Source organism: Myotis daubentonii, chromosome 1 (genome assembly GCF_963259705.1).
Source record: "Myotis daubentonii chromosome 1, mMyoDau2.1, whole genome shotgun sequence".
Taxonomy (NCBI): domain Eukaryota; kingdom Metazoa; phylum Chordata; class Mammalia; order Chiroptera; family Vespertilionidae; genus Myotis; species Myotis daubentonii.
In genome coordinates, this window is record NC_081840.1 from 58,742,149 (window position 1) to 58,767,450 (window position 25,302).

Genomic DNA, 25,302 nt, shown 5'->3' on the forward strand with positions numbered 1-25,302 from the left:
CTGCTCTGGCTCTGTGGGAAACTGGGGGCTCAGTACCAGATATCCTAGAAGAATGGAGTTGACAATGCACAGGGGATCAGCTTGCACTAGTGATAGAGACATGATGAAAACATACTTGGTTTCAGTACTTAACTGCAAAGCTGATGCAACTTCTGGAAAACCCAAAAGTGGATTTAGACATATTTAAAAGGAACTATAATCCTTTCATTTAAAAATAGCCACAAACGAAAATACTTTGTGTTCACCTAATCCCATCTTAAAAGCCAGAACTCTCTCAAAGCGATTTGAACTACAAACTCAAGTCCATTTCCTCCATGCATTTGTTCTTTGGCATCCTCAGGGTTAACTGTTTGCCTCTTCTGAGCTGAAATTCAGGCAGTTGGGAAACAGGAAATGTCCTTGCCCTGCTAGTAAATGTTGCATGAGTGTGCTTAGCTTTCATCCATAACAGAGTTGAATTCCCCTTGTAATGACTAGAAAAACACACAGACCGACCCTTGCCAATGCCTTCATGTCTGGGAGAAACAGGTGAGAACTCCAAGGATGTTTGCTTATCTCTCTCCCTCAACCGAGGGCTGATAAAAGTTTGCTAAGCAGAAGTGGTAGCTGGTCACCCCTTCCGTTGTCCGCGTCCATCCTTCTGAACTCTTGGTTCCCACCGAGGAAGTTATCCTCCCGAAGCCAGCCTCCAGGGAGCTTCCTTTTGTTTCTCCAAGATTAACCAGTTCTGCCCTGGCAGCAGCCGGCGGCAGCGATAGAAGGAGAGACTCTTCTGGGCTTTTGGTATTTTTCCAAGGAGCGTTTTCTCCCCCAATTCCTCACTGGTAGTGAAACTGCTCTCTCACAACATCTTCCTCTTTTCTGATGAGGTGCTGATTCTGATCTGCCACTTAGCTGCTTCCGGTGGTGGTAAGTGGTCAAGAGTGTTTTTCCCGGAGTTGGTCTCAGGTTTTCAAGAATGTCCCCTAGAGACCCAGCTTGTTTTCTGTGTAATCACTAGAGCTTTCAGAATAGCCTTGCGTTTCTCCCTGAGATGGTCATGGAATGGGTACCTGTTTGATCTTCCTGCACTGCTGGGAAAGCTCCCCTGTCGGGAGAGGGGTAGGTCCAGGCTGAGGTGAGTCGGAGGGAGCTTTCAGGAATTGGCGACTTGGGCAGACTAAGGAGTGCTAGCTTTGTGCTGTTTGGGGCTTTCCTTTTCTCTTTTCCATGTGGTTGAGGCTTAGCAAATAGTCTTTTTTATTCTCCTCTTATTGAAAAATAAATTTGGGAAAAGTTAGTTTGGTATGGGAAATAGTACATTTTCTTCGAAGTTGATTTTTAAAAAAATCTTGTAATCATCACCTATTAAACAGCAATGGGAGCAACATCATGTCCCATTTGTGTGTGTGTGTGTGTGTGTGTGTGTGTGTGTGTGTGTGTGTGTGTGTTTTAATTGGTGGGTATTTGTCACTTCCTTTGGTAGGAGTTGGTTTTAGTTTCTTTCAGGGGGTTTGTAGCTAGTGCACCTGTTCAAGGTGTTTTCTATTCTGTGGTCAATTCATGCTTTGGACACGAACAGTTTGCCACTAAGCTCTCCTCTGAGGCTTGAGGGATATGTTTTCAGTTCTGAGATGTGTTTGAAAAAATTCATTCGTCTAGTTGTTTCATTGATAGACATGAGGGACTCTCAGGTCGCTTGATAACAATGAGCTGTTTTGAAGAAAAAAAAAACTGGCAAGAAACATTAATTGGGGCCTGAAGGATTATTAGAAAGAAGATGAGGAGATACTGTATCTCATATGTGATCCCAACATCTGTGCCCACGATCTGTCACCTTTGCTCAGGTGTTGTTCCGTGCTGGTAGCCTTGGAGCAAAATGTAAATTCAGAGTAGATTTTAATTTATAGTTATTTTTTTGTGCCTTTATATTGTTTCATCATGCATGCATCATTAAAAAGGAGGGGCCAAGTGATTTTTTTATACCCCTGGCAGATATATTGTTTTTTCACAGGAGGATTTTATTTTGTGTTTACATGGTTAACTAGAAATTTTCATTTAGCAGGGAAACACTTAACCTATCATATCAAAGTAAACTGGAAATTATAGTTCTCCTTGAAACAAAACTTCTATATACTTGCAAGGCATGGACAAGAATTAGATGCTAGTATTTGTTTTCAGGATTTCTCATTAAAAGTAACAGAAAATGGTAACCTCCAAATGTTACACATTTGTAGCGCATGTCTAAAGTCTAACTGAACTTCTTAGCAATATTAAACATTTTTCAAGTATTAACAAATAAATTTCTGAATGCAAACGTTAAATATTATTGATCATTGTGTTTGCAGAAACACACTCCTTCCTTAATTTGAGGCCGCCCTTATTTCCTTTCTCCTTTTCTTTACTCAACTCTGGTTTGCTGGCCACCTACTCTTTTTGCCAGGCTCTGGGCTCGGTGCTGAGAGGATGAGAGCTCAGCTAGGCAAGCATGGCATTTTATTCCAATGCACTCCTCAATGATGCTTCTTTTGAGGTGGAGTGTCCCCTAGGGACTCTGTCCTTGTCCTTTTATTGACTCATCCTCACCCTCTGTCCTCTCCTCACTTCTCTTTATTCTTGTTTTTCCTGAGTGAGATCATTCATTCCCCGTGACTTCAACATTTCCTTATATGTCGACTTCAAGTCTGCAAGTCTGTCTTTTCTCTTTAGTGCTGACGATATTTTCAATGACCCAGAGGCCGTTCAAGCCTAACGGGTTCAAACTGAACTTTTTCTCCTACCCCAGGTCCTGCTCCTGCTCCTACACCTCCTCCTCCTCCTCCTCCTCCTCCTCCTCCTCTCTCTTTACTGCTGTATTTGGCATTGTAGACAACGGCACCTCTATCCCCTCATTGTGCCGAGGGAAAAACCTGAAAGTCACCCCAGATTGCTCCTTGTTCTGCACCATAACATCTGAGCCATTTATAAACTGTCGGTTCAACTGCAGAAACATCACTAGGATCCAGCGTTGCTTGCCGGCTGTCATTCTCCCCCCTTTCTCTCCATGCCAGTCCATGCTGAGAGAGGAACCTTCCTAAAAACCCTGTCAGCAGGCACTTGCATTGAGAGAACGAGGGAGCAAAGACAATGGACAAGGGGGGCTGAACTCTAATCATCCATTCTACAGAGAGAGCTCTTCTGCCTTCCCATGACCTGCAGCGTCAAGCACAGGCTCTTGACCATAGTGACGCTCTCTGTCATCTCAGCTATCAAATGGAGACAGTCCCTGACCACAGGGTTTTGGTGAGGATTAAATGAGATGATATATGTCAAGTGCGTAGCCTGAGGTCAAGTACCCAGTGAATGACAGTGACGATGGTAACAATGATGAGATTTTGCCTTCTTTCAGACACTATCTCTTATCTATTTTGCCAGCCCCATATCACACCACATTCCTCCATGCTCCCTGCAGTCTGGTTGCCATGACTGCCGCTGCTCCTCAAACCTTCTCTTTCATGCTTTCCACATTTCATGATCTTTCCACATTTTGCTCCTTTTACCCGTCCTTACCTCATTTTATTAAGCAAACTCTTCTATTTCTTTCAAAAGGATACTACTTGGAATCACCATCTGTGAGGTCTCAGCTGACTCTGCAAAGCAAGCTTGGTGACTCCCTTCCCTCTGACTCCATGGATCTCGGTCCCTTCTTCTATCCTAGCTCTACACATGCCACGCTAATGATTCTTCCATGTGTCTGTCTGTCTTGTCTTTCTCAGACTGTGGGCTTTTGAAGGACAGATGTGGCCTAATGATCTTTGCCTCCCTCTACCCAGCCCACGTTTGACATAGAATAGGCACCCGATAACTGTTTGATAATTGAACATCAGTAGGGATGGCTCTCAGATTTGATAGGAGGTTTTCTACTCGTGGAGAGTTAAAAATACACTTAATAATAAGGACTTTCTTTTTTAAGTCTTAACTTGGTAACAGGAGTCACTGTGCTCATTCCTTTACAGTCATGACCTTATTTAGATTGCCTAGTGATCCTGGAGTCACCCTGATTGCCGCTTTGACAGATAAAAAACCCCCAGGGCTTAGAAGGGAAGGGAACTTGTGGAGGTTACGGGGCTAGCAGGACCAAACCCAGCACTCTACTCTAGTGCTGGTGGATGAATGGGGAAGTGAGAAGGGGAGGGAAGAGGACCAAGTCAGGGGAGGCATGTTTGGAAGAGACAGGCAGGGTGGGGTGGGTGAAAATACACAAGGGAGGCAGAGAGAGCAGGCGAGGGAAGGAAGAAAAAGGGAAGACGAGGGAACTAGGAGACTAAGTTGGAAAATGAGCAGGGGATAAACAGGACAAGGAAGGGAAGCAGGGTTCCCACTGCTTTAGAATTTTGTGGCTGGGTAACAGCTGCATGCCGAACAGAATATAAACAGATTTCAGTGTTGACATGACAACGCACAACAAAATCAATCTGATATATATTATATGGGAAATAAAATAATTTATTGTTGAGGCATGGAAGTTAAATATCATTGCTAAGCAATTTATAAATTTGGCTGTACTAACCACCACTTTTATAAACATACATATAAATACACAGACTGGCTAAAATTTCTTTTTACTTCTATTTTTGCCCAATATCTACAATCTGTAAGCATTATGGTCCTTGGCAGCTGTCACTGACACCAAATATGATTAAAACATTATCTACACCTTCCACCCTAAAACTACACTCCAGTTGCACACATGCAGACAGAGGCCTGGGCTGATTCCTCATCCTTCATTGCTCTCACCTTCCAAGGCTGAGATTTCCCTGCCCGCCCCCCCCGTCCCCCCCAAGATTTCCCTTCCCTGGGTCCTTAGAGCTGTGCTCTGGGGCCTGACCGTGGGTTATCTCGGGAATATTCTTGGTCTGGCAGGGATGGTTGCCAGCAGATATGACTGCAAGGTTGCTGTGTCCAGGGGTGGGAGGACTCAATAAAGCATTGCTTTTCAGCCTCTGGGAACCTAGAGCCGTGGGAGGAAAGCCAAGGGGTAGGACCAGAGAAGATGGAAGGCATCATGAGGAGAGAAGGGGCTGGTTCCCTAAATCTACCATCACAACTTCCCTCCCTCAGACCCCACTATTGTTCACGTTAAGGTTGTGGAGAGTTAAAAATACACTGAATAATAAGAGCCTTTTTTTTGAGTATTAACTTTGTAGCAGGAGGCGCTATGCTCATTCCTTTACAGTCATGGCCTGATTTAGATTGCTGAATGATCCTGCGGGTTACCCTGTTCAAGCAGGTGGCTTTTCAAGGTTTACTTAAGTTCACCCTGATGCTGGCCTCCCAGGGAGCCCCCCTTCTCCCACTCTTGGTTAGGTCAGTCCTCAAAGAGGTGTGTTGGGTTGGAAAGCAAGTGCTGTAGTGGGAAATATGAAGGAAATTTAGGGGAACAGGGAAAGGAAACTGGAAGATTGAAAGAGGAGAGAAGGTAGGGAGTAGGAAAGACAGACTGGGGAGGAGGTCGGGGGGGAGGGAATACTTTTATGGAGTGAACTGTATATGCATGTTTATTTAACCTCCCTTCACCTCTGGGACAAAGGCATTATCATCTCTACTTTACAGATTCAGAGATTGAGTCTTAGGAGGGCAAAGTGGCTTGGCCAAAGTTCCACTGGAGAGAAAGTACCTGAGCTGGGATTGGAGCCTGTTATCCTAAACGTCTCTCCCGTATGGTACAGTCTCCAGAGGGAACAGGAAGCAGAGTTGGGGAAAGAGGAAGACAAGCAGAACAGAGCAGAGACTGGTGAATAGAAGGAGAGGAGGGCAGGAGGTGCTCACAGGGGGTGAGGCCTGGGGTTGGGCTTGTTGAAGATGGATGGGCCCTTTCCCCATTGGCCCATCTTGTTCCTGAGTCCTGAGAACTGGAGAGAACCCACTGCTAAATAGAGGATTTCTCCCGGAGGGGGGGGGGCACCCCAGTTCTTCTCTGGACCCCGAGATGAAGCCAGGCAGGAAGGGGCTCACCTGGGCTTACTTGCCCTGAGAGCTGCCAAGAATGTGCCCCATGCTACTCTCCTGTCCTGGCTTCGAGTGCTCCTGTCTCTTCCCCAACTGCCCTGGCTCCATTCTTTTCCAATCTCCTCCAATTCCTTTGCCTCTTTGTCACTTTACCCTATAGTTTCAGTCTTTCCCTTTCCACGGGCTGTGCTCCCTCAGTTTATACCCATGGCTCTGCCTTCCTATGCAAACACATCTCCTTAGAGTCTCATTACCCATTTACAAGCATCTCCTTCATTTTACTGCAGAATGTCTTAAAGGAGTTAAATTCACTGTCCTCATTTCACCCTAACTCTTATGTAGATACTTTGACAAAGAAAGCCTTAAACATAACTAATACACCCACTTTCATTGTGTGCCCCAGCCCCAATAGCCTTCCCCCACCCCCCGGGTGGGTTCCGAGGCTCACAGAGATTTGCCCAGATTCTGTGATGATTTAGTGCTAAAAGCAGGAATCCAAGAGCAGGCTGCTTGACTCCAAAGGACAAGCTTCCAGCCACCACATCCTGTTGACCTCGAGCAGGTCAGTAGGCTGTCCCCTTGGAGGCCTCTTGGCAAGTTACTGTGGCCAGAGTGGGTTGTTTGTCCTGTAGACTTAGTGCCATACTTCAATAAATAGCATGCCAAAACCAGAGCTATCTTTCTGGGGCAGACTAATATTAGCTCAAGAGACTGATGAAATCAAATAAAAATGACAACATATTAACTCAAAATGTGTAATAGGCCCTGGCCAGGTAGCTCAGTTGGTTAGAGCAGTGGTCAGCAAACCGTGAGCGAGCCACATGCGACTCTTTGGCCCCGTGAGTGTGGCTCTTCCACAAAATACCACGTGTGGGCGCATACGTACAGTGTGATTGAAACTTTGTGGCCCATGCACAGAAGTCAGTTTTCAGCCTGGGCACGTCTATTTTGAGGAAGTGGCGTTAGAAGAAGTGGGGGGTGTTTGTCGGTCGGACTGTGGGGTGACAGGAGATGTGGCGAAGGCAGGCCGAGGGATACGCAGTGCAGGGGAGGCGGGAGGCGCACGCGTGATTCATGCAGGAGTTGAGTGAGCCAGGCAGTCAGCAGTCTCATGTGCAGTGGTTAGTGCTCGTCGCGTCCGCAAATCGCGCGTGGGTGACAAAAGTACCTACTCGAAGCATAAAGTTACCTGTATTTTTTTTTCCCAACCAGCTGCAAATCCTACAGGTATTTTTGTCATCAATTTAAGAATTGTAATTATTTTGTGTTGGTGGCTTTATTATTATAAAATGAGGACGTTTTTAGCTTAGGAGTACCCTAATTAAGTTAATAACAATGTACCTACCTATATAGTTTAAGTTTAAAAAATTTGGCTCTCAAAAGAAATTTCAATCGTTGTACTGTTGATATCTGGCTCTGTTGACTAATGAGTTTGCTGACCACTGGGTTAGAGCATTGTCCCGCGGGATATGCCAAGGTTGTGGGTTTGATTCCTGGTCAGGGCACATATAAGAACCAACCAATGAATGCATAAATAAGTGGAATAGCACCTCTTTCTCTCTCATTAATCAATTTAAAAAAGTGCAATAAAACTGTCAGGAGCACCAGCATGCTCACTTTGGCATGCATGACTAGTGCATTCTTTCCCTGCAGGCAGACTTCCGTGGGAAAGCAAGTTATTATCAGCAGGTTGCCTAGTGATCCTGGCATTAGAGTAGGGGAATTAAGTACAATAACTTGATTGTTGAATGACCTCAGATCATTAAAGGGCATTTCAATTTAATCCTTTGCTTAAGGCATTGAGCTACCTGGGTGTCCCCAATTTAACTATCAGTAGGGACCTCCTTAAGGGATCATAATATGGACAAGATGCCCTCTTTACTGCTGCCTCAGCTTGGATGTCATGTTATCACCCTCAATCTCAAGGTGTTTGAAACCAACTTCTTATTCTCCCTGAACAAACTGGAGCCATTTTTTTTTTCATTAGGAAAATTATTTTCTGGACCAAGAGTCAAAACCTGAGCTTGAAATGTAAAAAAATAAAATTTTCATGCAAGCATAACTTTCAATCTTTTTTTTAAAAAAAGAAGTCGTTGCATTTTTAAATGAATTAATGGACATAAAATAGTTATTATTTCTTAGCTACTTCTTTCTCTTCTTACTTTTCCCATTCCTCCATTTCTTATAAAACACCCCCAGGGCTTTCACACAAGGAAACCACCATTTTAATCCCTTGGGTAAGATGAAGTCAAGGGTAGGCTAAGACCTGCAGGCAGCTCTCCTTTTTTCATTTCCTCTGCTTTGGGGTGATTTCAAAAAAAAAAAGAAAGAATGTATTCATGTAAATATTGTTTGTGTCAACACTTGTAAATGGTTGGATTTCAAAATCCAAAATTCCTATTTCTAGAGCTAGATTTCACTTAAGCAAGCCTTTTCATCACCTGATTTTGTTTACTCTGATTTCCTTAGACCTTCATTGATCCAAAGGTTCAAGAAAAGATGACTTTGTGTTTACTCCAGCATCCTTTAGAGGTGAAGCAAGTGTCAGCTGGAGTATTTTGGTGAGTTGATGAATATGCAGGAATGAAAGAACTAAATTTTACTTTCTTTAAGTGAAACTAGAATCTGCTACATTAGACTCCTGCTTGAATATGCCCAGATTCCACTGTTACAAGGAAAAGATTGGTTTGAAGGAAGCATAGACCTGAAGGTCAATTATTAATTTTTGTTGTAACTTTATATCTTAGAGAATAAAAACAGTTGACTAAGATCATTAATAAGAGATAACTTTCACAAATCTCATAGAAATATTGTTTAATTCCTACAACAGTGATTATAGTATCACTCTAGATTAATTGCCAAGTAGAGAATATTTTGTACAAAACCAAAAATGGCTAAAATTAAAAAAATGGATTTAAAATAAAAGTTTTTAAAGGTACTTTGAAAATGGTATTAGATTTCTCTCTCTCTCCCAATTTTTTTTTTTTTTTTTTTTTGGAGGCAACCAAAATTTTTGGTGGCCTTAAAAAAAAAAAAAAAAAAGAAAGAAAGAAAGAAAAAAAAAGAAAATAAAAGGAAAAAAAAAGAAAAAAAAAGAAAATGGTATTAGAGAAAGTAAAAGCAATGAAATAGCTGTATGACTGAAAGGTAATTTTAGAAAAAATACGATATGGCTTTATGTTTTATTATCTAGGGGCTTTTATAATTAGATGTTCTTATAGGAGGATCTAAAATAAGAGAGGCAAAGGGTTACAAGGATAGTTTCTCTTTAGTTACCTTTATGTTGCACAAATATACTTAGGTTCATCTTTTGTACTGGTTTTCTGTTAGTACTAATCCCTCAAGGCAATCTAGCAAACCAGTAAGGAGGAAAAAAGAATAAATTGGCCAGCGGCCAGTGCTCTCATTAACTTCCTGAGAGATTGAATTTGCGCCTGCATTTTCATTGCCACCTGTCAGGGTAAAGTCCCTCTTGCCACCTTGTTTAAAGAATCACTCTTCTTTCCACCTGCTCCTGGGACTCTGAGCCATGAAAACAGAGCATGCTCACTTAGTCCCCAGAGAGTTTTCAAGCCCTAACAAGTTGGATTAGAACTTGCTGATGAGCCGTAACCTTCTGGCCAGATGGGGCCACCCGATCAGATGTCATTGTTTCAGAATCTATCCATCCCTTTCCCTGTTGCCTTTTTTATCTGTTGTTGTGGCCATTTTTTGGGACAGAATAGCCTTTCACGGACAAAACCCCACTTCTGTCCATGTTATTTCTCATAGGAAGACTTCACCTAAAAAAATCCTTTTTGTGAATCTTCTTTTTGAAATCCTCACCTGTGTGTGTGTGTGTGTGTGTGTGCCTCTAGTTAGTTCTCTTTTGCCTCTGGTGTGTGTGTGTGTGTGTGTGTGTGTGTGTGTGCCTCTAGTTAGTTCTCTTTTGCCTCTGGGTGCGTGTGTGTGTGTGTGTGTGTGTGTGTGTGTGCCTCTAGTTAGTTCTCTTTTGCTTCTGTGTGTGTGTGTGTGTGTGTGTGTGTGTGCCTCTAGTTAGTTCTCTTTTGCCTCTGGGTGTGTGTGTGTGTGTGTGTGCCTCTAGTTAGTTCTCTTTTGCCTCTGGGTGTGTGTGTGTGTGTGTGTGTGTGTGCCTCTAGTTAGTTCTCTTTTGCCTCTGGGTGTGTGTGTGTGTGTGTGTGTGCCTCTAGTTAGTTCTCTTTTGCCTCTGGGTGTGTGTGTGTGTGTGTAATTACCTGGAGAAGACTATTCACATGAGAATAAATTGAGGAAAAATTTTGATTGTATTTTGTTCTCTAGAACCTGGCTGATAATTACCTCTCACACATAACTCCCACGGTTTAGCAGTGGTTCGCAGCTCCGGCAGTGGGAAGGAATCACCATAGCACTTGGATAAAAGGCAGATGCCTATGTAAATGTCTAACCACTATGCTGCACACAGGAAACCAATGTGATGTTGTATGTCAGCTGTGATTGGAAAATAAAAAGGTAGAGGCTGGAGCTTCACCCCTGAGATATTCTGATTCATAGGGTTTGGACTGTATTAGAAACTTTGGCTCAATTTTAATGCCAAATTGAATAGCACACATGTGCTTATCTTAAATTTGTTTATGTAGCCTTTATAGTATAAATAGTTTTTATAGAATTATTTGTACAGAATTATTTTTGTATAGAATTATTCTTATCAAGTTAGATTTGAGCCTGAGACATGGGATCTGTTATTCCTTACTGTGCCAATGGCTTCCTACTCACCTAGATCTGACAAGGAAAAAAGTTAATGGGTAGAAATTTATGGTTAATGAGCACTTTTCAAATAGTAATGCTGTGCACTTTCCTTGTTTCCTTTTGTAGGCCAACTGTTGAGACCCGGTGAAAAATAATCGGCGCAATAATGTTCTTCAGTAAAAAGAAACCACTTGGTAAGTGCTGAGCTCTTCAAACGATGCAAAGTGAATATGATTTTTAAATTAAACTAAAGTTTATTTTGTGGAAGAGTAATTTATATACAAAAAACACACATCTTAAGTGTTCAATTTGATGAGCTTTGACAGTTGTGTCCATCTGAGGAACTACCACCTGGAAACAAGATACAGAACATTCCAATCACCACAGAACGTTCCCTTATGCCCCCTTTCACTCATTCTCCCTGCGCTCCACACAACCGTGTCTGATTTCTATCAGTTCGTTTTGCCTGCTTTTGAAATTAACATAAATGAAATAATATGGCACGTATTCCTGTGTCTTGCTTCTTTTACTCAGCGTAAGGCTTTTGGACACACGTCCATATGGTTGACATACATCAGTAGTTGTTCTTCATTTTTTTCTTTCAAAGCGGTATTACATGGTATCAATGTACCAATATTTAAAACTAAGATCACACAGTTAGAAATAATTTTGTTTCAGGATGGCGGGAAACACATGTTGTTTTCTTGGTTGGGTAATTGGTCTAGCTGAACAGCATGAACAATAGTTCAGTTTCTTTAATACAGCATCCTGGCCAGAGAGCACGGATGTTCTCTTTTGCCTCTAGTTAGTGACAGACCCATTATGTAACTTTTTTCAATGAATGTGTATTTAATTAATTGCCACTATTTTCTCTATATTTGACCATAGACTTCTTAGAGACAAAAGGTAGGATTGGAGTTGATCTAATGCACGGTTCCTCCATGTAATAACGTCTCTTGACAGGTGATTAACCTACTTAGAGGAGCAATTGTTTCATGGTGAAGTCTATTCCCTTTTTGGGCACTTATTTATTGCAACATTCGGCCTCATAATGAGCTGGAGTCTGTCTCAATGTAGTTTTTACCGAGAGGTCCTTTGTTATACCCTTGGAGGCAAGACTTCCATTATTTCCAATGCCAATCTACGAGTTTAGAGCTATTGTCATCATTTTCTATTTTTTTTAAATGAAATGATTATTTATATCAAATCACTGGTATAATCTTGACAGTGCAAACATTAGCTTTCACAGGGACACGTTTCCAGCAGCTACTGCTGTAGGGTTTGCTGTGTTTTGGCGACACAGCTGGGGCTGTGCCTGCTCTGGCGCAGATTTGCAGAGAAAGCTGAGGCCAGCTCCTTCCTCTTGTTCTTGTTACAATGGCCACACGACTTGAGGGACTGTCATTTGTGTCACTATCATTTGCATCATCATGACCGTGCATGACGCAAATCTTTAGGCCATAGCAGTTCCTGTAGATCTGGTATAGTTTTATGACCTAAAGTAGTCACTCACTTACACACTTAGTCAACAGATATTTTTGAGCCTTATGGTAGGTAAGGTAGTATCGACCTTTCTTGATTTTGAGTAGTTCTTTACGATTCAATAAAATACATGTATCCTCACACGGCTATCAAGTTTACTAAACATTCCTTGCAGTGGTATATTTACCAGAGGAGCACAGACTTCTAATCAGCCTGCGGTGATCAGGAGAGAAATCATGCAGAAGTGGTATTTTACCTCAGTGAGATATATAATATGTGCAGCATTAATTATGGCATACTCACATTTATACAAAATTTCACAGAATCATCAGGAAGCTTGGGCCAGTGCTGCTGTATATGACAATATACCAAATATAACAGGCACGCCACAGTGTTGTGAGACCACAATTATTTGCTCCCAGACATGCTTTATTGTTTATTAACTCCACATTTCTAGAAATCTCACATTCTTCAAGATGTAAAAAGTGTCAGCTACACATTTGTAATATCTTATTCAATAAAGGGGAAAAAAACTTAAAAAAGGTGTCAGCTAATTGACTCAAATATTTAAAACATTAAGATTATAGTCTATTTTCTGTTTGTTCTTTGTAATTCACCCTGTCTGTGTAGCTTCAGGGAGGCCTGAAGACAAATCATTTTAAGACACATATGTGTTTTTCTGCAGAGCAATCAAGAAGAGCATTGCTCATATGTAAAATACCTAATTCAGATTTCATGGAGTTTGGTAATATGGAAAGCAAAAGGAGTAGATAATTAGAGGCTTTCTGTAAACTAGCTAAAGTTGCTCTTAACTCCACAATGTGAGGGTGTGGAGCCAGCATGCTCCACAGGGGAGCCCTTAGTATGATTATAGGGTGTGGGGTGGGAAAAATCAGGCCAGGGTCACAGATGTCTTTTGTGGGTCCTCCCCCCAAATATTAAAAATTATAGATATAATCCAGATACAAACCTTTACTATGTATCCATTATTATTACGTTTATTTTTCCTTCTCATCTTAAAATATATGAAGATTTAAACATTTTTGTGTGCCCCTCAGAGGACTGTGGATGCTAGGCACTGCATCTACCGCGCCTACAAATAAGGCAGTTCTTTGGTGGAAGTTTATATCCCTGCTTCTCAGGCATTTTTGAGCATATACGCTAGCAAGTACTGCCTTGGTTCTGCAGTAAAGGGTTGGTGATAAAAAAGATGAATAAGGCATGGAACCAACCCTTAGAGGTACCATGTCAATGCCCATAAAAGTATGTGTTTAAAGAGTTATTTCTGCTCGGATTTACCCCTTATGGAACAACAACAAATCCAAAAGCTGTTTCTGGAGTTTTGCAATCATGCTTGTGAGGGAATTAGTTTTTGTTGAACTTGCTTTTTGCCTACTATAATAATTTGTCTGTAAAATTGGATCAAGTTTTTTTCAAAATCATCTATTTTCTTTGTTTAGCTAAGAACAAGGCCAGTGCAACGGAGTGCCAATCATTATTGACACAGCTATGACACACTTAAGACAGTGCTGGCTTCACAAAATCTTCCTTGTAACCTGGGGGTTAGTACCCGCTCAGGAGCTCTCTTCTACTTTTTAATAACTGTTGGTGTCCAGAGAGGAAAGGGCTTAGGAAAACTTTTTCGTGCTAGAGGGGAGGCCCCTTATCTGGATCCCAGCACCGTCTGACATGAGGCAAAGGGTGATGGGGGGGAGGGGGGATAGGAGTGGCGGAGACAAAGATCTTAGCCCCTGAGGCTAAAATATTTACTTTTGCAAATAAAAAACTGGAACAAACAAGCAAACAATGTAAACTCATGTCTGGTGCTGCCCTCAGGGCCTCGGAATGGCAAGTGCAGTGAGCTGAAGCTTAAGCTTCTTTGGCTTCATGGTACACCTCCTCCTGGTGGAGTCTTGAGGGCAGAGAGGTAAAGGGGTGGGTGTGTGACGATCAAGCAGGGCCCTGACGCCTTTGCAAAAACTCACTTCTCCCTTGAGGTGAAGGGACACTGGACATTTTGAGCAGGGGAAGAGATGATTCTTGTGGTAGATAGGGTAATGCCACCTCCCCCCACAATGTCTATATCCTAATGCGTGGAACCTGTGAATATGTTACCTTACCTGAGAAAAGGGACTTTGCAGATGTGATACAGTTAAGAATCTGGAGATGGGGAGCTATACCTGGATTGTCCAGGTGAGCCCAATGTAATCACAAGGGTCCTTCTAAGAGGAAGACTGGAGAGTCAGAGATGCCATTGTGACCATGGAAGCAGAGGTCAGAGTGATGCGCCCATGAGCCAAGCAATGCAGGCAGCCTCGGGGCGCTGGCAAGGGACAGGAACAGAGTCTTCCCTAGACTCCCAGAAGGAACCAGTCCCGCAGCAACACCTGTAAGGTCCATTTTTGGAATGCTGACTTCCCGAACAATAAGTTAACACATTTATGTTGTTTGAAGCCATTAAGTCCATGGTGATTTGCTAGAGCAGGGATAGGCAATGAATATATTTTTAGAAGGATCCCTTCGTTGCTCTGTTGAAAGTAGATCGTAGGGATGGGGCAGAAGCAGGGAGCCCAGAGGGGCGGCTACTGCAGCAGCTGCGGGAGAGGTGAGGTGACTTGGGCCAGAGTGAGGGGACACCAGGGGGCGAAAAGATGGCGGATTTCCTTTCTTCCCAAAATTCTGTCTCCTTTATCTCTTTTAAAAAAACACGTATTATTTGAATGCTTTACGAATAGGTAAAGCGAGGCTCCCATTTTTTCTTTTGGTCTTTTCACACCTGGTCATACAAGGAGGAACAGCTGAGGAGGAACTGATGTCCTCTGGCGAAGGGCATACGTCACCCCATCTCAGGTGGCAGGCCACCTCTACCAAATTCCCTTCAGTGAATGACTGCGGCTCAGCGTGGATAAGGAGCTGGGCAGGACCACCTAGCAGACCGCAGAGTGTGCATAGGGCACAAGTTCCCTTCAGAGCGGCCTGGGCCAAGTGAGGCTGCCTTTCCGCCACCCGTTTGGACTTGGCTTGCCTTTCCTCTGGGTCCGTGGCGGCCGAGGCCCCTCCTCCGCCTCCCCGCTGTGCTGGTGTTCCTGGGCATGCCTACCCTTCGCAGCGGATCCCTGTCTCATTTGTTTCTCCTTCCCTGCCTCGAATAGACCCTTGCTCTAAGGAGCTCAAAAAATAAGTCTGGAACAAATAAATCACTTTGTCTTTGCTCCAGCAGATTTTATTTGCCACATGGATTCAGGGGTTTGAGAAACAGAAACTGATGTGCACTAAAGAAATGCAACTTATAGCCCCACGCATTTCAAAATGACAGCCACAAGCTTTGGAAACCACAGTTTCCTGTGCAGCCTCCGAGGCATCAGGCAGTGGAGAGACCTCCTCACATTTCTTTCTCACGTGTCTCACTTTTCCACCTGGGTTTTTTCCCTCTCACTTTGTGACAGGTGGCTTGCTTTCCCTTGGAGGGCTGAAATGTGTCTCACCATGGAAAATTAAATGTCCCCTAGCTTCTTTTAGGCTCTCGTGATCCTTGGGGTAGATCCTGTTCTTTTTCTTTATGAATGGGGGTACTGTAAAAAGATGAAGCTATTTTCCATCTTTACTGAAAGCATTCTGATCCTGGCCCAGTCAAAAAAATTGCAATTTTTCCCTATAGATACTTAAATTGTAAAAGAATGTAAGTTTCACCCTGGCTGGTGTGGCTCAATGGATAGAGCATTGCCCTACACACAAAGGGTCATGGGCTCCATTTCCCGTCAAGGGTACATACCTGGGTTTTAGGTTTGATCACTGGCTACAGTCAGGGCTCTTGCAGGAGGCAACCAATCAATGTATCTCTCTCTCTCTCTCTCTCTCTCTCTCTCTCTCTCTCTCTCTCTTTATCGATATTTTACAGAGAGGAAGGGAAAAGGACAGAGAGTCAGAAACATCAATCAGAGAGAAACATCAATCAGCTGCCTCCTGCACACCCCATACTGGGGATGTGCCTGCAACCAAGATACATGCCCTTGACTGGAATCGAACCTGGGGCCTTTCAGTCCTCAGGCCGACGCTCTATCCGCTGAGCCAAACTGGTTAGGGCGCTCTCTCTCTCTCTCTCTCTCTCTCTCTCTCTCTCTCTCTCCCTCCCTCCCTCCCTCTTTCCCTCCCCCTCCTTTCCACTCTAAAAGTCAATGGAAAAAATATTCTCAGGAGGTTAACAAACAAAAAAGAATAAATTTAAAGAATGTAAGTTTTGAAGAGGGGTTTGGGAGAGTATTCTCAGCGAGGCCTGCCCAAAGGCTCCTAGGCAAGGGCAGACAGGTTTTCTAGGAAGGCCTCCAAGGTGAAATGGAGAAGCCTAGAAGCAATGGAATGTAAGAGGTCACAGGGTCGCAAGGTGAACTGGAAGGGGCCTGTGATTTGAAGGACATTCTGGATTATTGTATTCTATGAGAAAGGCTTCTTTTCTCTCTCCTTGATCTCTGGACACAGACACTCACTAATTTGCATTTGCCAGTAATCTCTGCACAGTACCACCAGCCATCTCTTTATATACAGAATTTATTTCAAGCTTCTTTTACAAGGGAGGAAGTTTGACGTTTGAATTCTGATCCTACTGCATAATCTTGCTAAGTGTTTTTTTCATCTGTAGATTGAGGATCATGATAGTATGTACCAAATAGGTGTGCTTTGAAGATTGATGATATAATGCACATGAAATACTTCATATAGTATCTAGCTTTTAACAGATGCTCAATAAAAGTTAGCTTTTATCATCATCATCATCATATTGTAGTCAGTCTTAAGTCTCCAGTTGTGAATGTATGCTTAGAAAGCTACATGCCTCAAGCTTACAATGTGAACATTTTACTTGCAACTTGTATAATACAGTTTATGGATACTGGAAGGAGAATGAATCCATAAAAAATTTTACATTTCTTTGAGAAGATATAGTAAACCTTGGGAGGCATAAAGCTCCCAATAAATCAAAATTTCCAACGATCTGGACCTGATGAGCAAATTGGCTCAGTCAAGAGGAAAACAAACCCAAGGCCCTTTAGTATTTATTTGAATCCCCTAACTCTGTTTCCAAGCATTTTTTTGTGAGGACAAGAATAAAAAAATTGTGGCAAGATTTTCTTTTTTGCTTTGATTCTCCTTAGTTTGCTGCTTAAATGCCAGTAAGTCCCACCAGCTGCAGGTCACCACTGGATTTCAATAGGAAACCCCAATTTGGGACACATCTTTTTCATTTGTATTAGAGTGTGCGCTTGGAGTCGAACCAGGAAATCTTGGAGCCTGAACTCTTTTCTTCAAAGCTCTCCCCACTCATTGTTCTTTCCTCATGTCTTTAATGAATTGGTTTGGCTCCCAAGCACACAGGCCAGATTGTGAAGAATGAAAGAAAATTAAGAAAGGAAAAAGCTTAAGTTATTGATTTGGCTCAAGGGAATTTTTCTGAGATCTGACCCAACCCAAAAAGCCACCACCACCACCAAATGACACCCCAATGTTTGGACATAAGGACATTCCTCAGCTTTTGGATGGGGACCCGCCTTACTGAGCAAGTGTCAGCCCATGCCATCAGGGTTTTATACAGGGACCCCAATTTATCCACGGTGTTTCATCATTTCATGATTTTGGGGATCTAAGTCACCTAAGCCACATTTGGTCAAGGACAAAATGCTCCAGCGTTGATTGCACAAAGAGTCATGTTTGCTAACTACAGACTCATAGTTGCTGCAAGTACTCACAGGTCCAATGGGAGCCTCCTAAATCTTCCTCTTATCTTTGATCTTGTTAACAGAGCCTGCATTCTCTAACTAGTCTCAGATACTGAGGTGTTATGAATTGTTCACAGACAAACTAATAAAAAAGATGTAAATGGCTCGTCTTCTCTTGCCCACTGGAAGTGGAAGCTGGGTAATATTTAATTGACTATGTTATGTGGGAGAAGAGCCCAGATTAAGAGTTGGGTGTTGTCTTAAAGGACCTGGAGTAGAATCAATAGGGGTTTGCCAGTTTCCACTAAAAATATTCAGAAGATTACTTCAGACCCTTTTGGGAAATAATAATATAACCAACTCTAAGACAGACTATCCATTTTTCAGCTATTTGCTATTTAAAAAAAGTTTTCTGGTATTTTTCTGTTTACAAAATACATTTTCTCACTGAATAATGGCAACACAAAGTGGCATTATTTTACTGAGGCACCATGGGTAAGGAGAGGTTATGAGTTTACATATGCTTACAGGGATAATTTGGTGGAAGGAGATCTTGGGCCTCTTGCTTCAAGATCCAGGCTTCCACTGCATTTATTCCAGTTGGAATCAAAGCCTCTTAAAATGGCAGATGATTTGGATTTCGAGTCAGGAGGTGCAGGGGGCTCAGCTACCTTCCCAAAGCAGTGCTCAGTATTAGATAAGAATGGCTTCACGGTGCTCAAAGGCCGGCCACGTGAGATTGTGGAGGTGTCCACCTCCAAGACTGGCAAGCATGGCCACGCCAAGGTCTACCTGGCTGATATTGACATCTTTACTGGGAAGAAATATGAAGATATCTGCCCATCAACTCATAATATGGATGTTCCCAACATAAAAAGGAATGATTTCCAGCTGATTGGCATCCAGGATGGGTATCTACCATGGCTCCAACACAGTGGGGAGGTGCAAGAGGACCTTAGACCTTGGCAAGGAGACTAAGCAGAGGCATGGAGAGGAGATCCCAATTACAGTGCTGTCTCCCATGACAGAGGCGGCAGCTGTTGCAATCAAGGGCCTGGCAAAATATCTGGCTCCCAGGCTGCTGGTGGGGGTAGTAGCGATCCTCCAGCCTGCAGAGGCCCCCTCCCCTAGCTTGGCCCAGCTCTGGCCTGGCCTTTAGCTGGACTCCTACACAACCTATTTGATGTTTTATCTTGGTCTTCCCTACCCCCCAAGTCTGCTGGGGAGCCCCTGTTCTTCACCCTGCTCCCTTGGCCAGGAGTGAGTGAGCCATGGTCTTGGTGTAGCTGCTCTCTTCTTCTCCCCTAGCACTACAGCCTTGAAGGGGGAAAGGAGGCAGGTGCTGCTTGTGGTTTAGGCTTTTTTTCCCCCCCAACTCATTCTGGAATCAGAAAACCGTGGATTCTGGCAAATGGCCCTTGTGCTCTCACCCACTCATCCCTGGTCTTGTCCTTTGCTCCCCCCGTAGCCCTTTACCCCAAGCACCACCCCCCAGATTGGGAGCCAGCCTCCCCCCCATGCCTATGTTTCTCCACAAACCCCTTTAGCAAGAGAGGGAAGAGGTGGAGAGGGAAGGGGCATCTGGGAGGACCCTGCCCCATGGGCTTCACCTTTTGTTAAAATCAAACCTATATTTTCTTCCACTCCACTTTACTTTTTAAAATAAATATTTTTCCGGTTGCATTTTCTTGAATAGTTATTTTGGAGGTGGTCTTGTATGTAAATACTCTTACATGACTAAATTTTTTTTTTTATTGCTCCTTCACACTTACTTATTTGTCTGGGTATAGAATTCTAAGTTCAAAAAGATTTTTCCTTAAAACTGGAAGGCATCAGTCCAATGTTTTCTATCATCCTTGTTGCAGAAGAGAAATTTCATGGTCTGATTCTTGTGTCTCTGGGACTAATCAATTCGTTTTTTCTTCTGGAAGTTTTTAATGTTTTGCCTTTGTTTTTGGAACTCAAAATTTTATGCAGAACTGTGGGCCCACTTTCTTTCATCTTGATTGGCACTTGGTGACCCTTTCACTTTGAAGAGTTATGTCTGACCATGGTGCAGGGAAATTTTCTTCTATTTATTTGAATATTTCTTCCCAGTCATTGTTTATGCTCCCTTCTCCTAAGTTTTCTTCTCACATTTTCCTCCTCTTTGTCACTTTGGAATGTATTTTAGGAGATTTCTTCAATATTATTTTACAGTTTGCCCATTAAACACTTTAACTTCCAAGAACTCTTTTTTGTTCTCTGTTTTCTTTGTTCCTATGAGCTTATTCTTGTTTCATGGATGCCACGTCTTCTTGAATATCCTTCAAGGTACTAATGAGAATCAACAACAACAACAACAACACAAACAGAAACCCCCCGCCCCCCACTTGTTTTCGTTATTATCTCTTCCACTTGGGGTCTTCCTTTTCCTTTGTGCCATAGGTTTGTCTCAGATTTCTGGTGACTTATGGTTACTGGCTTGTATTTACTGGATGAACTGGATGGGTTAGTGTAGTTGCAAAGGCCTTATCTCTGCCAGGCCCCTCCTTTAAATAGGAAAGCCAGCGATGCAGCCAGTTCACAGAGAGGTGCTTCTGAGTCCCTTCTGGCTGCTATAACAGAATACCATAGACTGACTGGCTTACAAACAATATGCATTTATTTCTCAACAGTTCGGAGTCTGGGAGGGCCAAGCTTAAGGCATCAGCAGATCCGGTGGCTGGTGAGGGTCTGCTTCCTGGTTCGTAGACAGCTTCTTGCTGTGCTCTCACATGTTGAAAGGAGCAAGGGAGCCTCTTACAAAAGAGCTGACACCCTTCATGAGGGCTTCACTCTCATGACCTACATACCTTCCAAAGTCCCTCCAATACATTGGGGATTAAGTTTCAACATATGAATTTGGGGGAGATACGAACCTTCAGTCTGTAGCACTGTGTGTTGGTCGGGCAGTGTGGCAAGCCCACAGCTGCCTCAGTGAGGCAGGCTTTGCAAGGCTGAGTCTGCTGTAGCTGACGTGGAGGTTCAGAACTGCTTCTCTCTTAGACCTGGCACCCAATCTTGGTTTCCTCCCCAGGCCTGCTGCCTACTCCTTTAGTGGGCAGGGAAGGGGGTATGTGGCCAACTGGCTTAATTATTATTTAATTATTCTGGTGATGCTCGAAAACTAAGGTGATCAGATACTTTATCTTCCAAACTAGGACACTTCTGAGTTTAAAAGGGAACCCTATTATTTCGCCAAGACAATAGGCACAAACTGGATTGTGTCCCTAGCCATAGCACACTCTCAATCTTTGTATTTATTGACTAAATTTGGAATTTTTCTGGGCTTCATTGGAAAGACCCACTCTTCTAATTTTTTTGGTTAGAACTGTTCCTATCTTCCCCCCCCTCTCAACTTGATCCTATTTCTATACTATTTTCTAGAAGCTCTACTAAATCCCACTTTCATTTTCCAGCACTGTTTTGTTTCTATTCTTCTTCTTCTTCTTCTTCTTCTTCTTCTTCTTCTTCTTCTTCTTCTTCTTCTTCTTCTTTTTTTTTTTTTTAAAAAAAAACCCCATATTTTTAGTGGGTCCTAAAAGGAAAGGGAGGTAGAAAGATATACTCAGTTTGCTATCTTGAACTGGAAGCCCTTTTACACCACTTTAAATATGTGCTGCGTCACTATATTGAATATCTGTGTGGTGTATCACTTTGCTCCTTTTGGGAACCAAATGCAGTGATAACAGTTGTGCAGCAGTGAGCTTACACTGGTGAATCATAAATCCCTTGGTGAATTCTTACCTTTCATTACTCTCACTTCTGGAAGGAAATCACGATGCCTGTGAAAGATTGGGCATCAAGTCATGGAACCTCTGAGCAATTCTCAATGGGAGTTGTTTATGGGGGATTTCTTTTGAGCTTCCTCTTCTTGCAGGATATGAATTATTGCCAAGAAGCATCCACTGTCAGCACATGAAAGAATGTCAACTCCTGCAAAGACAATTCAGGCCTATCTTAGTCAGGTTAAAGGCTGAAAACTGTAGGAATTTAGAACCAAAGCCTTTACTTTGCAGAGCTCAGTGAAGGGTTAAAAAATCATCTGCCAGATTTAGGAACGAGGAGTCAGTTCAGAAAGACAATAGTTACTGGAAGCACAGAAGCAAAGATGAAGACTTAATAATAAGAATTTAGAAGCAAAAAGAAGACTTCCTGGCTCTAACAAGGTCTCATGGGACAAGAGCAATGTGGATACTCAAGAGGATCCACACTTCCCTAACACAGAAATTATTTCTTTGTCCACTTTGGGAAAGGGCTAATCTCAGCCCTTGGGGAGGGTAGTTACATGGAGACACTGGACAGGAGTCAAGATTTTGGTGTTTGGAGTGAGTAAAATTAGACGCAGAACTATAAAATTTTATACTTGGATATGCTTCATATAAATCCTATATAATAAAGAGGTAATATGCAAATTAACCCTCACACCCTCACAAAGATGGCTGCCTACAACCAGGCTGGCAAGGGGGTTAGTGAGGGACGACCAAACTACTGGACAAGCAGGCTGCGGGGGGGCGACCAGGCTGGCAGGGGGGTTAGTGAAGGACGACCAAATGACTGAACAGCAGGCTGTGTGGGGCGACCAGGCTGGCAGGGAGGCAATTAGGCTGGCAGGGGGTGCAGTAAGAGGTGACCAGGTCAGCAGGGGGGCAGTTAGGGGCAACCAGGCTAGCGGTGGGGTGCAGTTGGGAGTGATTAGGCTGGCAGGGGGGCAGTAAGGAATGACCAGACCCATGGGGGGCCAGTAAGAGGCAACCAGGTTGGTGGGGGGTGGCAATTGAGGGAAATTAGGCTGGCAGGGGGCAGTGAGGGGTGACTAGACTGATAGGGGTGGCAGTTGGGGGTGACCAGGTTGGCAGAGGGGGCAGTTAAGGATGATTAGGCTGGCAGGGGGGAAGTGAGGGACAACTAGGCTGATGGGGGTGGTAGTTGGGTGCAACCAGGTCGGCAGGGGGGGGGCAGTAAGGGGTGGCCAAACCGGTGGGGGTGGGGGCAGTTAGGAGTGACCAGGCTGGCATGCAGAGGCAGTGAGGGGCAATCAGACTGGTGGGGGGTGTGCAGTTAGGGGTGACCAGGAAGACAGGCAGGTGAGCGATTAAGAGCCAGTGGTCCCAGATTGTGAGAGGGATGTCTGACTGCCAGGGATCAGGCTTAAACTGGCAGTCGGACATCCCCTAAGGGGTCCCGGATTGGAGAGGGTGTAGGCTGGGCTGAGGGGGACCCCCCATGCACAAATTTCATGCACTAGGCCTCTAGTATGAAATAAAAAATGATGATCATTGCCCTGACTGGTTTGGCTCAGTGGATAAAATGATGATCATCTAAATGTACATGATCTGAACTAAAGCCAATTAATATGCAAATTAGCATATCCAATTTTTTAAATTATTTTATTGCTTAAAGTATTACAAAAGGTATTACATATGTCTCCTTTTTCCCTCTGCCCTTGACAATCCCCTGGCCTCCCCTACCCCCAAGTGTCTTATGTCCATTGGTTATGCTTACATGCATGCATATAAGTCCTTCGGTTGATCTCTTACCACCCCCCATCTGCCCCCCCTACCCTCCCTGGCCTTCCCGCTGCAGTTTGACAGTCTGTTTGAGGCAGCTCTGCCTCTGTATCTATTTTTGTTCATAAGTTTATAATGGTCTTTATTATCCATGAATGAGATCATGTGGTATTTTTCCTTCAGTGACTGGCTTATTTCACTTATCATAATGCTCTCCAGCTAAAGTTAATCTATAAATTACTTATTGGATGCCAGTGGACCAGAGTAACCTTTGCCATGCAGAAGAGACCCTCCCACCCTCACCTTCCTAATAATAATATCCATTGTTTTCCTGTCAGCAGTTTTACTATATCTGAGTCAAGGTAGGGGTATATAAATGGGGATATATATAGCTTTTAAAGCTTTTAAGTCCCCTCACCTTCCAAAATATTATTTTTGGCTTTGATATTTTTTCCCTTTATTGGGGAATCAGCAAGAAAGAGGGGATGACGTTTTTATAGCCAGAGTTTGAATTATTCCTTCCAGGATATGGTTGGTTAAGAGATTGCTTCCTGACAGGTTCTGGATTTCAGAGTTGTACACGATAGGGGAAAGGCCACTCAGGTGTCATCAGCTGTGGACATCAATCCAATCTTGTTCTTATCAGCAGTTAGGTAAGCTAGACTGAAAACATGAACAATCATAGGGAACTGACTTCCTTAGCTGGGTAAGAAGGAGGCCATGTAAGTGGATGTCAAACAGACAAACACTCTTCAAATGGTAGAAACTCAATTGTAACCAAAGACAGGTTGTCATTTGTCAGGAGCCATCCTCAGAGGTGAACTTCATACTTAGAGGCTAAGCCACAGGGGCTGTAGAGACATTTAGATTCTCCTTGGACTTTTGGGAAAATGCAGTCAGTTCTTACACTTTATGGTACCTGGCATATAGGGGACGGGTGCAAAGTTATGTTCCTTTCTTCCTTCCCTTCCTCTTCATCTCCTCATCTTTCTCATTTCCCTTCTATTTCCAGCTCTTCTTACATTTTCTTTCCTCCTGCTCTTCCTTTTCCCACCCCTAATATGTGCTTCTAAGTCACTTTCCACTTCCAGTCTTCTTTATCTTTGTGGTTGTGTGTACCTACTCTAAATTCAGACTCTTATCCTATCCCAATACTTTCTATCACCTGTCACTTGTCCAAGCAGAGAGCTGTAGGATTCAGGGATTCACAGGTGAGATGGTCAAGTCATTTACCATGAGTATTGACGTCTGGTGATTACTTGGCTGACCTTCTTCCCATAGCTTTCATTATTCCCTCATTTTCCTTTGTCAACTCTGGACCCAGTAAACATGGAGCAAGAACTTGCTACCCTTACCACAAAAATATGCTCTGCTGTTGTTTCTGTGGCACTATCTTTTCCTGCGCTCTACAAATTTTAATTTCTGCACTATCATAATCTTTGGGTTTGTTTTTCTTTTATTTTGTTATTTGTACCTGTGTTTGCATTTGCTTTTATGAAATGTAGAGGTGTCCCCTGGTAGTAGCCACAAAAATCAGGGCACCAGAGAAGAATATAGAAGGTCTTTTCTGGAAGATACAGGTGATGTGGCATGAGGCAGAGAGGAGTGCTAAGATTGCATTCATGAGCCTTCGTTAGTTGACAACCCCTCCATAGGCCCCTATGAGTGAGCCAAACCAGGGGCTTGCCCCTCAGGCCAAAGCTATGGAAAGCAAATAGGTTTCTTTACCAGAAAGACTGGAGGTGTGCTTCAGTCTTCCATCTGTTCAGTGCCCTGAGGGTGGTAGTCTGCTAGGAACGGAATTTCTGATTGTTACAGCCCCATGGGACCCAGGAACAAAAGCTCCCCTGGCCTCCAGAGCCAGGTGATCAAGGGGCATCCCCTGGGTG

The 25,302-nt window shown here is 43.3% G+C and overlaps 1 protein-coding gene and 1 pseudogene across 8 annotated transcripts in view; both read left to right on the top strand.

Annotated features, from left to right (window-relative positions):
• The first annotated feature begins 405 nt into the window (after nucleotides 1-405).
• ATP8B4 (ATPase phospholipid transporting 8B4 (putative)) overlaps nucleotides 406-25,302 on the top strand; it is a 213,537-nt gene continuing 188,640 nt past the window's right edge. For 3 of the 8 annotated variants that reach the window (XM_059701867.1, XM_059701919.1, XM_059701929.1), the window contains exons 1-3: nucleotides 916-1,117; nucleotides 8,437-8,528; nucleotides 10,819-10,886. In XM_059701867.1, the coding sequence (XP_059557850.1) occupies nucleotides 10,859-10,886 (28 nt within the window). In that variant the 5' untranslated portion in view covers nucleotides 916-1,117; nucleotides 8,437-8,528; nucleotides 10,819-10,858. The other 5 variants (XM_059701884.1, XM_059701891.1, XM_059701901.1 and 2 more) reach the window with 5 other exon arrangements.
• LOC132219243 (eukaryotic translation initiation factor 5A-1-like) lies at nucleotides 18,463-19,235 on the top strand (annotated as a pseudogene).